The sequence below is a fragment of the Miniopterus natalensis genome, chromosome 7 (genome assembly GCF_054644295.1).
Source record: "Miniopterus natalensis isolate mMinNat1 chromosome 7, mMinNat1.hap1, whole genome shotgun sequence".
Taxonomy (NCBI): domain Eukaryota; kingdom Metazoa; phylum Chordata; class Mammalia; order Chiroptera; family Miniopteridae; genus Miniopterus; species Miniopterus natalensis.
Genome location: NC_142087.1, coordinates 53,299,164 through 53,313,292, shown reverse-complemented (window position 1 = coordinate 53,313,292; position 14,129 = coordinate 53,299,164). Strand labels below are relative to the sequence as shown.

At 42.5% G+C, this 14,129-nt stretch overlaps 1 protein-coding gene across 2 annotated transcripts in view; it reads right to left on the bottom strand.

Annotated features, from left to right (window-relative positions):
* Positions 1–14,129, bottom strand: part of FHOD3 (formin homology 2 domain containing 3) — a 396,157-nt gene that overhangs the window by 71,161 nt on the left and 310,867 nt on the right. The window contains exons 16-17 of one of the 2 annotated variants that reach the window (XM_087819066.1): positions 12,340–12,390; positions 6,362–6,576 (exon numbers count right to left, since the gene is read on the bottom strand). In XM_087819066.1, the coding sequence (XP_087675192.1) occupies positions 6,362–6,576; positions 12,340–12,390 (266 nt within the window). The remainder of the gene's footprint in view (positions 1–6,361; positions 6,577–12,339; positions 12,391–14,129) is intronic. The other variant, XM_087819067.1, reaches the window with a different exon arrangement.

Sequence of the window (14,129 nt, the reverse complement as noted above, 5' to 3'; positions counted from 1 at the left end):
TACCCAAGGCTCCCACCTGGAATGAAAAGCACTGATGTCTTTCTAGATTCCCTGTTAGCACCTCGAGATGCAGAAAAACTCATTCACCCCCAGTCCCTGCAGCAGACTGGGCCTTGCAGCTCCTGATCCTCTTTTCCTATATGAAGAACAAACAAGTTAATTACTGTTCAAAACCTAATTTTTTTGTTTACATTCAACAGATTTTAGAATGCAAATTTGATTGTAAAGGTTGCTTCAAAACCATTCTAATCCAATGCTTGGAAACAGTTCTCCAAGGGTCTCTTGTGTTCTGCAGTCTTACAAACAGAGGCACTGATAGCCTTTGTTCTGGACTATCTTCCTAAGGATTTGTGCAAACCACCTAGGAAGACAGAGATAGTGTCTCCCTTGAGAGCAAAGGGCTGGTTGGTTTATTGCCCACTGTATTAAAGATGATGTCTTTCTCTGGGACAAAGGGAAGACATGCTAACTGTCCACTATAAAAGATTTGGAATCCCTAAACTCAGGGTTTCTCTTTGTGTCCATTCAGGTATCACTTAGGCCTATTCATATTACCTTGTGGGAACTGGGGTTTGGAGAAATGGCATAAACACTGATACTCTGGCTACTACTATTGCTATAAGTAATGAAGTCCTTTGTCTCTGATCCAGGAGTTTAGTCTTCTGCTAACATCCATGAAACTGTGGCAGACTAACTCATTAGCTTGCCAAGTACAGTAAAGTCTTAGATCCTTCACATATTTTAAAACCTAATTACTATCTGTAAAGTTATCTTGTTGATCACAGAATAACCTTCTTTAACAACTTTCCCAATGCCATTATTTGCCTTGTCTTTACTTAAGTATACTTAAGATTCATACCTTGAGTACATCAAAAGGATTTAAGACTATTTAATGGTTTAAAATATGGTACAGGAAAATGCACTGCAGGCAAATATTCTCTATAGGAGGAAAAAAGGGAAGGTTTTGCCTTTTTCCATTTTTAGAGACAGAAAAATGGCAAGGCAAAAATAAAATCTTATGTTTTGCAAAGGCTCTCAAAAAACTCCACAGCAGGTGCAGCAGGCAGGGCCTTGGCTTTGGGTAGAGTTTCTGAGAGATTTTGTTTAATTGACCAAGTGGCATCAAGTAGCAGCAGTTACGCGAGGTATGGGAGGTGGGGCAGCCCTGAGTCACAGAACCACAAGGAATCTAGTTTCCTGCCAATTCATGAAATATGGGACTGGAGGTGGTGTCCAAAAGCTTTATGCAAAGGAACCAGCATGCATTAGGCTGATGATTGATGATATTCTATTGCTACTGTGCCAGCTGGAAATAGGATACCAGATGTTTCTGATATCTGCCATGTGGATTAGGTAACTGAGCAGAGTATCTACACCTGAAGGAGAGTCAAAACATGTCACGCAACGAAGGGGACAAAGATGCTCAATGACTGGTAAGAATGACAACGGCCATGATGATGAATAATACCTACATGAAAAATGATTATTCATTTAAAGAAATTAAACATTTCATGATATAACTATATGTCTATATTTTATTTGCAGGTGTGAGAATCAGGAGGCTAGAGGAGTTGTCATATTTACCAGTACTATAAACGCTAGAGTATCTAGCAGAAAATATCAGCATACCATGTCAACGATTTCTGTAAATGCCTCCAGGTGAATGCTGGTGAGGAAGACCCAGCCATATAGGCCACGTTTATCTCTCCAGGGCCAAACAATAACATTTTTGGAAATATCTAGGAATCCAATGAGAGGCAGAAAAAAATCACTGTTGAAAATATTCTTCCCTGACATAAAATTAATATAGTGTGGTCAAATTTTCATCTCTAAAGTATTATTTCTGTGTGTAATATATGAGTGTGGCAAAAGTAGGTTTACAGTTGCTCATATGGAAAACACAATAATGAATGAGTAATACAAGAATAAACTGTTTCAAATACTTACAACTATAAACCTACTTTTGCCACACCCTGTAGAGCACTAAACTAAAATTTAGAAAAATGATCCAGCCATTATATTTGCTTTCACGGTGACACTAGTACATGACAGATAGTTATAAACACTTGGCGGCAGCTTCCTTGTACCAGGAAAGGCCATCTGTCTCCATCTAGTCTCAGGAGCGACTCAGGTGTGTCAGCCAAGGAGCAAGGAAGTTCTAGCCTCCAAGGAAGGTAGTTCAACCCTGATGCACTCTGCAGAGACTACCGTCAACACCTGGTTTTGAGATGAGTGTTTTTCTCCACTTTGTTTCCATGAAATAGGGTACCTATATCTAACGCCACTGAGGTAACAGGTTACCTCGCTATATTGACTTGTGGGGACACAAATTGTTTTTAATCCTCAGAGTAACTTCCTCGAGAGTCATATCAAAGAACTCTATCCCAACAAAAACACTGTACCTTTTTCTCTGGTTTGCAAGAATAATTTACTTGTTTCTAGTGTCATCTGTGAGTTTTTTTAAATACTAGGAAATAAATTTATTAGATAGGTAATCTGATCCATACCATCAGAGCTCAGTGAAAATAAGGAAAGGATAATTAAAGCAGTGGGTGAAGAGATAGGCCCTTCCATGTGTACCTAGATTTCGGGCTGAGTGTCTCCGTTAATTACAGCACAGTGCAAATGAGAACACACATATGTGTTTGTTCCTCACGTGGGACTGGTAGCTTCACACAGAGGAAAAATATTCAGACCATCACCACTAAGACTAGGCAGTACTGGGACAACATCCGCCACGAGCCACAAGAGGGCCAGATGGAAAAACAATTCAAGCACACACTGGACTGATGGCGGGGTAGTGGCCTAATTCATGTGCAAGTTACAGCGGATTTAGCTGGGAAGGTTTGGGGCTGAGAGATCTCACTAGATGGCACACAATGCTATGGGGATTTTACCATTAGCTCTTTCCTCTTTTAAAGTATATTTTGTAAGAGAAAAGGTAAAGAAGCTTTTAACATTTTCATATCTCCTGCTATGACATGGAAGCATAGATGAGACTGATGAATGTCAGAGGGATGGAGGGGGGGGGGTGGGTGGAGGGGGAGAGAGTAACCGAAGAATTTATATGCAAATATGCACAACCCAAGGACACGGACAATGGTGGGGAGAGGGACTGGGGAGGGGGAAGGAACGGGGAGGAACGGGGTGGAACGGGTCATTGGGGAGAAAAAGGGACATGTGTAATATTTTAAACAAAAATAAAATTTCAAAAAAAAAAAAAAGTCCTCCAGAATCTGAGTAAGGAGTTTTAACAAAAGAACTCAGAAAGTGACCTTTAATCCCTACGGGCACAGAATTAGAAAACGAATATATTTGTTTTCTCTTTTTTGTAAATATAGTTCTGAAATGTAGGCCACAGTTTTGCAGTTACTGGGGAGAAGGTGTGGCATTGATGTGAACACCACAAATACTGTGATACCATGATGCCTCGAGAAATGGCTGGGTTAAGTGTCAAAACACTGGCCCTGGATGGTGTTGTTCAGTAGTTAGAGCACCAGCCTGTGCACTGCAGGGTCACGGTTTCCATTGCTGGTCAAGGGCATGTACCTGGGTTGCAGGTTTGATCCCTGGCCCCAATGGGGGCAAGTGAGGGAGACAACCAATCAACGTGTCTCTCTGACATCCATGATTCCCTCTCTCTCTCTCTCCCTCCCTCCCCCTCTACCCCTCCCTTCCACTGTCTCTAAAAATCAATGGAAAAGATATCCTCTGGTAAGGATTAAAAAAACAAAACAAAACACTGGTTATACTCCCAGCAATGTGCCAACAAAATCTGAAGCAAATCTTCCCACCTCTTTGAGACTCAGTAAAATATGAATACTAGCCTCCCCCCTGCTTACTCAGATGCACAGCAAGGTGTTAACTAGTAGTATTTGGGAGGATGGGGTAGAGCAGGACAGAAATGTGAAGTGGATAATTATCACATGATTCCACAAGGTGAAAGAATGAAAAAGCGAGTCAACCCCTGGCACATTTGGACTACAACATGCCAGGTGTTTGGTGCAGGACAAACATCTGGATGTGTGATTATATTTTTTATTCTTCCTCCAGATGCCGGGATATTGTAAATGTTAGGGATAAGCAAAAAATTACTTTGAGCATTTGAAAATGGGACCTGGTAAAAAGAATAGGCTATTAATTGGATGCTATAACAAAGTGGGCTGAGGGAATCCTTTCTGTCTGACCAACTTCATATTTCTGTCCTAAGGGTGAAGATCCCCAAGTCAGAAGGAAGCCTCAGCAGTGCTTTCTGAGACCACTCTCTAATAGCATTTCTTCTCATACACTTGTACTCTCCAATTGAATAATTCAGTTATGTATTGGGACAAGAATGTTAGTGTACTTCACTGGTCCCAAATGACTTGGATAATAATTACTTAACAATCTTCTAGATTGCACAAGAGCCACTGCTTTCTTTTTCAGAAAAAGCAAACATTGTACAATGCTATCTATCAATTTGTAATTATGTCTAAATTCAAGTTCCATATTCCTTTTTTAGAGGCAGAGATCGCTTACTGTTTGATTTCAGTCAAGCATTAGCTCAGGGCCTAGCCGGCTGACTCAGATGGTTGGAGCGTTGTCCCAGGCACCAAAGGTTGCCGGTTTGATACCCGGTCAGAGCACATACTTAGGTTGTGGACTCAGTCCCCGGTACGGGAGGCAACCAATCAATGTTTCTCTATATATATCTTTCCCTCTTTCTAAAAAAAAAAAAAATTAATAAAAAAAACATATCCTCAGTTGAGGATTAAAAAAAATAAAATACTCTGTCTCTGTGAATTCCTTCTTTGTAAAGGAAAGTAACATTTGCTATTTATCTTGCTGAAAGCATACTGAAATAACTTTATTTTCTCAAATGCATATTATACATACTCAAAGTATTTCCTGTGTTCCTGTTGAAGTTTAAAATGTTCTTTTTCATTGGCTAGAACAGCCTCAAGTTTGACAGTAACTGGATAAAATACTTGAGGAGCTCTCTTTTTGCCACAAATTATCAAGTAGATTAAAAATTTTGAGGACAAACTATTTATAGATACTGACAATTCCCTCTCAGCTTGGGGCCGCTCTGTATTTCACAGTTGAAACAACCATTCTGTAAACTTCAGGAGGTACAACAATTAGAATTAAAAGCCCCAAGATTAAGTGCTGAACTCCTTCGCAGGGAACTATTTTTCATATCATCTCTGGAAATACCACAGTTTAGATGGAGCAGTGATACAGGGCAGGATTTGGAAAGCACAGAGATGTGTCAGAACAGTCTCTTTTCCTGATTCTCAGAATCTCAGTATTTTAAGACCAACATTACTCATCTAAGGCTGAGCCATCTGCCCGGGACAGTCTTCATGGCTCAGGGACCAGAAGAAGCTGGACGTGATGGAGAGCCGGGCTGCAGCCAGCCTGCTCCTGCACAATGAGCCCCGAGGCTGGCAGAGCCAGCACAGAATTGGACAGACAGCTTTGTTCTGTTACATCCAGTTCTGCTGAGGTCATGGAGTCCTGCCTTGTTTAAATTAAACTTTACGCCATATTTAGTCAACCCTCCTAGAGTTAAAAGTTTAGTGTCTCTGCTGTCTTCAGTTGGCTAAGGCTCCGTCAGGCTGCAAGCCATAACACTCAAGTAAACCCAACGGTGCTAGCCGCAGGGTTAATCAGCCTACGTTGTAGAGGCGCCTGTGCCCAAGAGCCATCCTCCGTGTTAATGTGAAAGGAAACGGACCCACAATTTGCAGAGCACTCAGCAAAACAGCTGATGCTCCAAGGCTGCAGCATCCTTGTTTTCCCCCAAATAAAGCTAAGGCGACAGGGAGTTTTTCCAGGGAGAGCCTGCCTGTCTGCACACAAGCACCTCCACCCATACCTCGTGCCAATAATCTTTACTATTTTTGATTTTTTTTCTTCAACATTTAACTCCTGTTTTCACTAGGTCCACACTTTTCTTTGCTCGCACTGATTAATTTTATACTCCATCAGTTTAATTTAAACCAGACCGACAATTCCTAGGGTAAGAACATTTCCAAGTGGCCCCTTTATGGGGCAGATCCAATAAATAAATAATATCCAAGTTATAAAGCACTAAGTTAAAACCCTGTAATTTAGGATTAGATGTCAAAGTAAGTCTTATTTTTGGTATTTTTTTTTCAATGACTATACATTGACAATCTTTACAAATAATTTTGCTTTAATATAAGTGGCTCTGAAAACACTATTTTACTTGTGGCAACACAGGTTGCAGTCACCCTCTAAGTTGACCCTTAGCTGACTGTATTCGTTTGAACACAGGAATGGTTACCACTGCCCAGAAAAAGCCTGTTTGGTGTTAATGAACCCTTCAGTTTCCCTCTCCTCTCCCAGCACTCACCTTGGGGATGCTGAGGTGTTCCTGGGGAGGAAGATGCTCCCGTGAGAGCCTCTTGTGAGTCTAGAGATGAAGGGCTTGGGCTCAGAGGGGCGGGGGAGGCAGGGGCTGCTGGTAAGGTCAGGTCCAAGGAGAGGTCAGCTCTGCCCCGGCTCGCGCTCCGGCTTCTCAGTTCCTTCTCGTGCGCCTCAGCTGCCAACTGCTCCAAGTATTTGTATCTGAAAGTTAAATTCCAAAGGGTTTCCGTAAAAAGAAAGAGGAGCCCGTGGCTGATGCTTGTTTATGGATGAAACACCTGCAGAGTGAGCTGGTTTCCTGATGCACAGAGCACAGCGCAGGGCTGGCTGAAGGGCCCGTTTGCCAGGAACACCCAGCAAAGCCAAGATGCTAATGATTAAAAATCCCGCATCATGCATAACCAAACAAATTGGGAGAGATGGCCACATCACACAGTCCCCAGATACTGGATCACTGCTGCAGAATCCTAGTTTGCTCTTTTAGGAAACATTTTTACAAATAAGCAAAACAACAATAATGACCATCAAAAAGGCCCAGCAGTGACAGCTGAAAACCACACGCCCTCGGAACTCACAGCTGTGAAATGGGAGGGTGCCCCTGTGTGGCAGAGAGAAACAGTGCCCCCCAAACACCAAAAGGGAGTGTTGGACGAAGGCCTCCCTGCATTTCTGAACCTGCTTCAATGCTAACAGCAATGCGACTGGAATTCACTTTGTTCTCTCGGTGTCGACCATGGAAACTTTTTTATATTCTAAAATATTTCTCAGTCGGACTCAGACATCCAATAGCTTGGACCTGACGTCACATATAGTTTATTCATCAAAGTCAGTTTAAAAGAACAAAGATACATCTGTTTTGCATTTCAGGCAGGCAGAACCCACTAACTGTTTATTAAGACCAGCTACCAATCATAGTCCTCATGGTGCGCTTTATAGATCAGACCAAAATAACTTTGAAATATGTGCCTCTTCCAGATGTCTGCTAATTTTACCCACCATTATTTGTTCAGAAATAAATTTATGAACCCAGCTGTAGCCAGGTTCTGACTATCTTACCCACCACCAAACTTTGAAACCCTTACTCACATCCATCCAGATTTAATGCTTCAGTTCCTCCCCGTGGGCAAGCGCCCAACTCTGGCCCACCATAGCCCCCACATGGCACTCCTAATTCACCTGGGGCACCTATATAAAACCTTTAAAAATGCATTTAGAAAGCATGCATTTCTTCATTCATCCTAAGGTGGGCGTGGTTCCCCCACATCTGTAATCATCACCCTTCTCCCTGCCAGTCCAGCGGCAGCCTGCCCTCCAGGCCAGGCTCGCATGTGCATCTCCCCCTGTGAGGCTGCCTTGACCACCACAGCTGGAAGTGATCTTGGCCTTGCCTCTGAACTCATGTCGGATATGTAGCCCATTCAACTCAGATGGCATTTTACATTTACTGCCTGGCATATTTAGTCATCTTTTCACATGTGTATGTCTGTTTTCAACAAGCAGATAATAGGATTTTTGAGAACAGGAAGATTACCCTCCTTTGTTCTTTCCCTCCGTGCCTTGCACTTGTCAGCTGATGGGAAATGAGCAAAGAGCACAGTGAGAAACCTGTGCCGCAGCACCCCACCTGCAGGGGTCCACCTGAAGCACGGGGTGCAATGGGACAAATGTATCCTACTTCACTTTCTTGGGGAGTGAGCTTACTTGCACGGTGAATCACTGATAAAAGATGTGCGGTGGGTCTGCATATATACAAATGTCTGAGGTTGGCTTCCAGAGCAGCTGCCTCACAGTGGAAGGATGGAGAAGCGATGCCCAGAGAGAAAGCTTTGGAAACTCTGGGCTTTTCTTGCCAACAACATCACCTCTCAAAATGTAGGAGAGGTGACAGAAGAAGAGTATTTCTGAACTTAATTCTGACCAGCAAGGGAAAACCACCTGGCTTGGAGGTGATGGGAATTTTGGAAAAAAGTGATCTTGATGGTCAGAGGCAGTAGGGGGCATATTTTAAATGAGATAGTGGCAAACTCAAGGCCAGGAAGGCTGCAAACCCAGGAGGAGTCTGTGAGCACAGATATCCCGCATTGAGTCCAAGCCTTCTGGGATAGGAGAAAGAGACAGGCAAGGAATGACATGCAAAAAAGGGTCCTGCACGGTCCAGTAGACTGGACTCTTGGAGCAGGAAAGCAGTGCTCAGCAAAATCAGAAATGCGCAGGGAGAACAGTAACAAAGCCAGGAGGACGACCCATTCATTTCAGTGGGTGGGCCCTGGTCCTGCCTCTCCAGATCCCAACCATGGGCAGGTAGGCTGGCAGGCATGTGCTAGCAGCCAAAGGACTCACTGCATTTTCTCGGGGACTCCAGGGGTTCCTCACCCAGAGTCTGGGTGAATACAACTCAAAGGCTATTCCTGTGCACCCTTAGGTCTCACTGTGCCTTGAGGATCCAGGAGTCATGGGAAGGGTCACAGGTTTAATCTGAATTGTCCCAAGGGTGTTTATCTGGGGACAACAGCAGGGGAGGGAACACGGGGATTGTTTAATGGGTAAAAATTTTCAGTTTTACAAAATGAAAAGCACCTGGGAAGTAGTTGCACAACAATGTGAATGTACTGAACACTACTGATTTATTCACTTTAAAAAATGGTTAAAATGGTAAATTTATGTTACATATATTTTGCCACATTTAAAAACTTTTTAAAACGGCAGGGGCAGGGAGACCCCGGTGTTGAGAGCCACTAATTCTTTCTAAAAAGGTAGCAAGCAGAGGCGTTCACCTGCAATGGGCTAGAGTGGTAAGGATGGACTGATATGCACGGGGAGAGCCAGGCCCCCTGGCATGTAGACTGTCCAGCCCAGTGACCTCTCCTGGCCCACACGTACCTGCAGCCATCCCTGGGACAGGGACGGCTATATCATGACCTTCCCTTATAGAGTGCCTCTAAGTACCACCATTTAGGAGCCCAATAGTACTTGATCTGGGAAGCCCACCAGCCCATGCAATGACTGTCACAAATCCCTGCTGTCTAGTGACACAACCCCCACCCCACAGACTCTGATGAAGCCTTATGTGTGCAAAGCACTGGGTTTTCTATCCATAGCCCCAAGAAAAGACTTCACCTTTGCTCCTCCATCTACACATTCCCATTTACCTTCCTTCTGCCCATATCTTTTGCTTATTCATTCATCTTTTCATTATTGAGCAGTTGTTGAGGGCGTGTCATGTGCTAAGGACTGCAGGAGGCACTATAGATTTAATAATAAACAGGAAAGCCCCGCCTCACAGAGCTCACAGGGCAGTGGGAGAGAGTCAAACAAACCTCCGGGATGAGCTCAACATCCACCATGGGTGCAGGTGGCAGGCTGGTCCCGCAGCCAAGGGAACGTACTCAGGCCCAGTCTCTTTCCACAGGACCCTTTTGAATCCCTGCTTGACTTTAGATTAACCTGAACCTACTTATTGATGACTTTTCCTGCCACCCTCCTACTCAGAAATTCCCCCTCACGGGAACTTCTGGCAGCCTCTAAGTCCTACTCTGTCCTCATACCTGTTAAACGGTGCTCAGAATCCTGTCTTCCTGCTTCACTGATCATTCTAGGCATCATCTCCCAGATCCCAGTCCAGTCTCGACCTTTCCCTTGTACCTGTCCCCATAACCCTGCTTGCCATAAGGCATTTCCTCTCCGCATCCTGCCACCCCCTCAGACTAATCCCCACCCTCACCCCAACCTGAATTTCATTCCTTACTACTCCCTCAAAAAAATTATTCTTGAATGTCACTTAAATCAATTATCAGATAAAGGCTTTCTTCTAATATATTTAAAAAAATTAGAAGTAGCACCTCAACAGAAATTGACTCTGAGTCTGCACCATTGTCCATAAAACAGCCTGAAATTATGGAGATGATATGAAATAAATCAAAATAAAATCAAATGTGTCTGGATGGCCATTATCCCTCAAAAGAACAAATTGATATTCATCTTGCTACATGAGATGTTACAAACCTCAGAAACCCTCTGCTGTGTCTCTGGCCCTCTCTTTCTGAGCTGCTGCGTTAAGACTAAGAAACATGGACCCTACACATGCCCAGCTCTATCATGAAGAGTTATTAACAGATGGAGTCTTTGTCCTTATATCTGAACCTCTTTCCACCTCTGATCTCCATCAGTTTCCCCATCTATCTCCAAAGTCCATTATATTTGGAAGTCCTATCTTTTCCTGGTTTACCCCCAACAGCTTTCCAAATAGGGATGAAAGTATATCTCCTGCACTCCCATCTTCACCAGGTAATTCGAGACGCAAGCTAAGCAAGGGAAGTGGCTGGTCTAAAACAGAGAAAAATGTCCAGATGCTTCCCCAAACCCCATGTAAACAGAGAGGTGGGCTAAAGGAAAGATCCCACACGGGGCTATGAGGAGCCTGCTCCAGCACCAGCTAAGAGGCCCAGGCAGACTAGTGGCATCAGGGAGAGAACTGAGGTCAGAGTGAGAGGAGACAGAGGAGGAGTGGCAAACTCCTCTGCACAAGTTTTCCAGAGTAAGTGATATTCTGCTTTGGGAAAAGAAACAGTAAATAATATCCAGAAAGAGGTAGCCTTTGGTGGTTTGGAAAATTTTGAGGTCAGTCTGAGCAAGGACCTTACATCTCCCCAAGAGCTTCCAACCCTGGCCCATGCAGACATGACCTGACAGTCAAGTTGTCAAAAGCCCAAAAAGGTGCAAAATCTGGAGGGAACATTAAAAAAATAAGATAAAATTTGACTTAAGCTTGGGCACAAAGTCGACAGCATTTTCAGTAAGAGTATATGTCATGTCCACCAAATGTCAAAAAATGGTATGAATTAGAGAGAGAGAAGTTTCTTGTTTCTTTACCAGCATCTTTCACTCTAAATTTACTGGCTACAACTGGTTATTAGGATGGTATAATTTAAATGTTGGAATTAAAACAATGCCATAGTTTTATTTATGAGGCTGAACTAAGCATCTAATTTTTAAATCGAACACAGGCAGACTCCACTCCTCCATGTCTCAGACTGTCCTGATCTATTTAGCTGATGATGTCTAAAAAAATTAGCACGATTCCACTTTTTATTGGCAAAGTTCAGAGACAGGTTCCCAGCTGCCTCTGGTATGAAATCAGCCTTTCCATTCTCCATGCAGTAACCCCATCTGGTGGTAGAGGGAATAACTGCAGTGCTGTGGGGTAAAAATTTGTCTTTTGCTGTTCTCCTTTCCAAAACAGTTTCCTTTGCTTATCTAAATTAATCAGACAGTGAATACACTATCTTTGTATCTTTTAATGGGATTCAAAGCATGTTGCCATTGAAATTTTAAAAGCTGGTTTACAGTTTGAATATTTGAAATAAAGCTGTTAGCTCATTTGCTCATTTATTCCATACATCTTTCCTAAGTGTCGAATATGTGCCAAGAATTGTGGCAGGCACTGGGACAACCACAGAAAACCAGGCATGGTTCCTGCCACCTAGAAACTGAGTACAGTTCAGTAGAGAGAGAGGTATGTGATCAGCACATTCAGTGAGTGTCTCAGGTGGATGTGGCACCCTAGCCAGTGCCTGGCATAGTATGTGTGCTCAAATATTTGCCAGAATGCTGAACAAGTGACCTGGAAACATGCAGTAAAGACACCTAACCCAGGCTCAGTAGTGGTGGTGCAAGATATTGAAAATATATACCATATGTCAGTATACTAAATTAACATGCTCATTTGGAGAACTTTGGAGACAGACACATATTTCGCAGCATGATGGCATTAAATAATAAACCTGTACTTTCTTGAAATTTTAGATAACCAGGACACCCTAGTCTGCACAGTGCCAATTACCAAAGGTCTTAGGTCTCCTAGGTAAAGCTATTATACTTTAATTAACACAGTCTCCACTGCATGCTTGGTTAGGAGTGCCAAGTCACGTGCAATTTGGTTACATGGGAAAGAAGAGATATACAAACCTTTCTTCTCTTGCTTGTCTTTGTTCCTCTCTTTTATCTAAATATTCTCGGCTACTGAAAATATATGGAAGAAACAAAATAGGGAAGAAAAAGAACAGAATTATATGCTCATAAAATTGCCAAGAAATTATTAACAGTATATAACGAAAGCCCACTATTGCCTCGGAAATGGAAAGTGCTTGTAGTTGAATTTTTAGAAACCAAGGGTAAAGACGGTACTTTAAAAATACTAAATATAATGGATTTTCTATAAAATCACAGGAAGTCCGAAAACATGGGGTTACTGGATTCACTCGGAGACATGACCTTTGGAAAGAAGAATGCAAGCATATGTGGAGAAGAGAGAAGGAAACAAGTTTAAAGGGTGACACAATACATAAATAAAATACAGCAATGACAAGCAAGCAATAGCTTTCAGAGGAGATTCACATTCAACCAAGCTCCAGTAGCTCCACAACTTTCGTCTCAAGGATGAAGTCTGAGTGGCTCCAAGTGTCTTGGCCAATCCCCGTAGCACGGCTCCGTTTGGACATTCCTCCCCCAGCCCAGGACCCTCTTCCTGCATCCCTTGCAATCTGTTGCTCTGCAGGGATCACTGGAAGCTCTTCGTTGTGTATTCTCTGTTGCCTGTACCCATGAGATGCCCAATTTTGTCCAATTTTAACGTTTGTTTTCCTCTTCCTAAGTTTAAGACTGTGTGATCAGTCACCTCCCAATAGACCATTTATTTTCCTGGAGAATCCTGACCTTATTGTTGTCTACACTGGATTTAACACGTTTGAGCGCCCGACCCCCTCGATGCACTGGTAACTGGAGAGAAAGGAGCAGTGGGTCAGGACAACTAAAACAGGTTGGAGAGGGGGAAAAGGCAGCAAAGACTCAAACTTATCATTTATAAACATCCATCCCCATCACTTTCCACACTAGAAATACAACTTTCCATAACCTAAGAAGTTTAATAACATATTCAACAAAATAACAGTAAATAAGGGCAACTTTTAGATGGTAACAGGAATAACTTAAATCGACGTAATGGGTGGTGAAAGGTCGGCCATTTGGGTAACCCCAGGGACTACTTTATAAAGCTTTTCCTATTTCCATTTTTAAATGTATTTTCATTCACATCCTTAGACTTTTAGGAAGAAAATACAGTCATTGTAATTAATAGTTGTGTGTGGTATGTCCTGATAATCAGCATTCCTTTCTGGTCATGGTTTATTTTAATATTTTCTATCTATCTGTCTATCTAACCTAACTACCTATCTCTATTGACAGAGTGACACTATATATATATATGTGTGTGTGTGTGTGTGTGTGTGTGTGTATAGATTAAATTATACATTGCAATGCACTATGCATTCTTGTTCTAGTCTTCTGGGACACCAATGGCATGAATGTTAGACATTTAGGTATTTTTCTATGGGTTCCTGAGGGACTGCTCATTTTTTTTCAATGTTTTGGTTCTCTGGATAATTTCTACTGTTCTGTCTTCAAGTCTGATTCTTTTTTCGTCTCCACTTGGCCATCCAGCCTATCCAATGAATTTTCTATTTTGGTTGCTGAGTTTTTCAGTTCCATATGTACTTCCATTTAGTTCTTCTTTATATCTTCTATTTCTTTGCAGAGACTTGGCTTTTCATTTGTTTCAAAATTATCTGCCCTCACTTCTTAGAGCCTATTTATAATAAATGCTTTAAAGTCCTTGTCTGATAAAGACAACATCCTTTTGTGGTTAGCATATTTTGATTCTCTTTTCCTTCTGAATTAAGATTGTCCTGGCTCTTTGCATG